Raw genomic sequence first — 1,307 nt, 5'->3', positions numbered from 1 at the left:
TGCATTTGTCTATCTATCTGTTTAGCCACCACTCTTCACAACTTATGCACCGAGTGTTGAGTGAGTAGGAAAGTGTAGAGAGGAGTAGTGATGGTCCACAGTAGGTGGCACGGAGGTGAGAGCAGTCCCATCCCCTTCAATCCCAATTGAGCCTGTCTCACTTTACACTATACACTGTCATATCTAACTGTCACACCTCGTAAATAATTGCACGTGCAATTCTCATTTACGCCATTGCACTCGAATACCACTGTAAGCAGCCCAGTTTGAGCTCTGGAACAAGGGTAGTAATGTGCCCGTCTTCATGTTAATGATAAGGTGATCTTTTTAATCGTAAGACCAAATCTGAGCCGCACATTGAGCTGTCCCTACACATCCGTCCCAGCCTCACTTCAATCAATCATCACCTACGCTGTCCGAATGTGGGGCGTCACTTAATTGCCACTCCTCTCTACTGGTGGGGATGAAGGGCAAGCAGGCTCATGTCAAACCCACACAGCTGTGCGCTGCCTATGACGTGGACAGACAAGCGACAAGTGAATCGCGAAATAGCAATAGTCTTTTGCTAGCCGGTTGATAATAACGTGGACTTAATGGTCCTTCTTTCGTTCAATTTCAATCTTCGTCTATGCTACCATTACCGAAATCGCGAACGACACCTTCAACACCCGCAAATGCAACACTTCATCATTCTGCGGTCTCATGCGTGGCGCGTGCATCCAATTCGGTTGATCACGATGCTTTGATATTTCGTGGACGATAGATGTCAAATTTGGCCCATTGCAGCAAAAGACCACTTATTCATCTCCTCAGGCGACTGGGGGTGTGCACTGCTCCTCAGGTATTTCCAAGCATGACTTGTTCCTGGTACTCATGGTAATCCGTTTGCATTGACCACGCTGTGTTTATTTGCAAATCTGATCATACCTAGTCTGCTTTCATGTTATGATATCTCGTTTTGTGCTGGGTTATGCAATGTGATTGTGTGGTTTGCTTTTGCCTAGGTCAAAGCGACGTACCCGACACTGCAGGGATGCAAGCGTACTATCCACCTACACATTCGAAACACGGTGAGCTACTATTCCAAAAGGCTGATAGCAAGCAACCGAGTAGATGACCACCATCAATATTGAGGGAGCAAATTGTTGGATCAAGTTAGGCACTTCGGCTCTGTCAAAACACCAATAGCTTGGAACACTGAAGACGTGTCACTCTGCATCCCGTGACCACCACCGAAGTGCCATGACACTCCGTGCTGGGTTGTGTGTGCACATCATCTTTACTTGGTGAACTAGCCATCCGAACTT

The 1,307-nt window shown here is 47.0% G+C and overlaps 1 protein-coding gene across 1 annotated transcript in view; it reads left to right on the top strand. All coding sequences in view use genetic code 11, as the record gives it.

Annotated features, from left to right (window-relative positions):
- EGR_09704 (Tyrosine-protein kinase CSK) overlaps nt 1-1,307 on the top strand; it is a gene marked incomplete at both ends in the record, with an annotated part of 5,311 nt that overhangs the window by 288 nt on the left and 3,716 nt on the right. Inside the window, 2 exons of the mRNA XM_024498953.1 lie at nt 764-841; nt 1,005-1,070. Coding sequence (XP_024346621.1) covers nt 764-841; nt 1,005-1,070 — 144 coding nt within the window. The remainder of the gene's footprint in view (nt 1-763; nt 842-1,004; nt 1,071-1,307) is intronic.

The sequence above is a fragment of the Echinococcus granulosus genome, assembly GCF_000524195.1.
Source record: "Echinococcus granulosus chromosome Unknown EG_S00162, whole genome shotgun sequence".
Lineage (NCBI taxonomy): Eukaryota > Metazoa > Platyhelminthes > Cestoda > Cyclophyllidea > Taeniidae > Echinococcus > Echinococcus granulosus.
The sequence above is the reverse complement of the archived record's forward strand: the minus strand, read 5'-3'. Positions and strand labels throughout refer to the sequence as shown.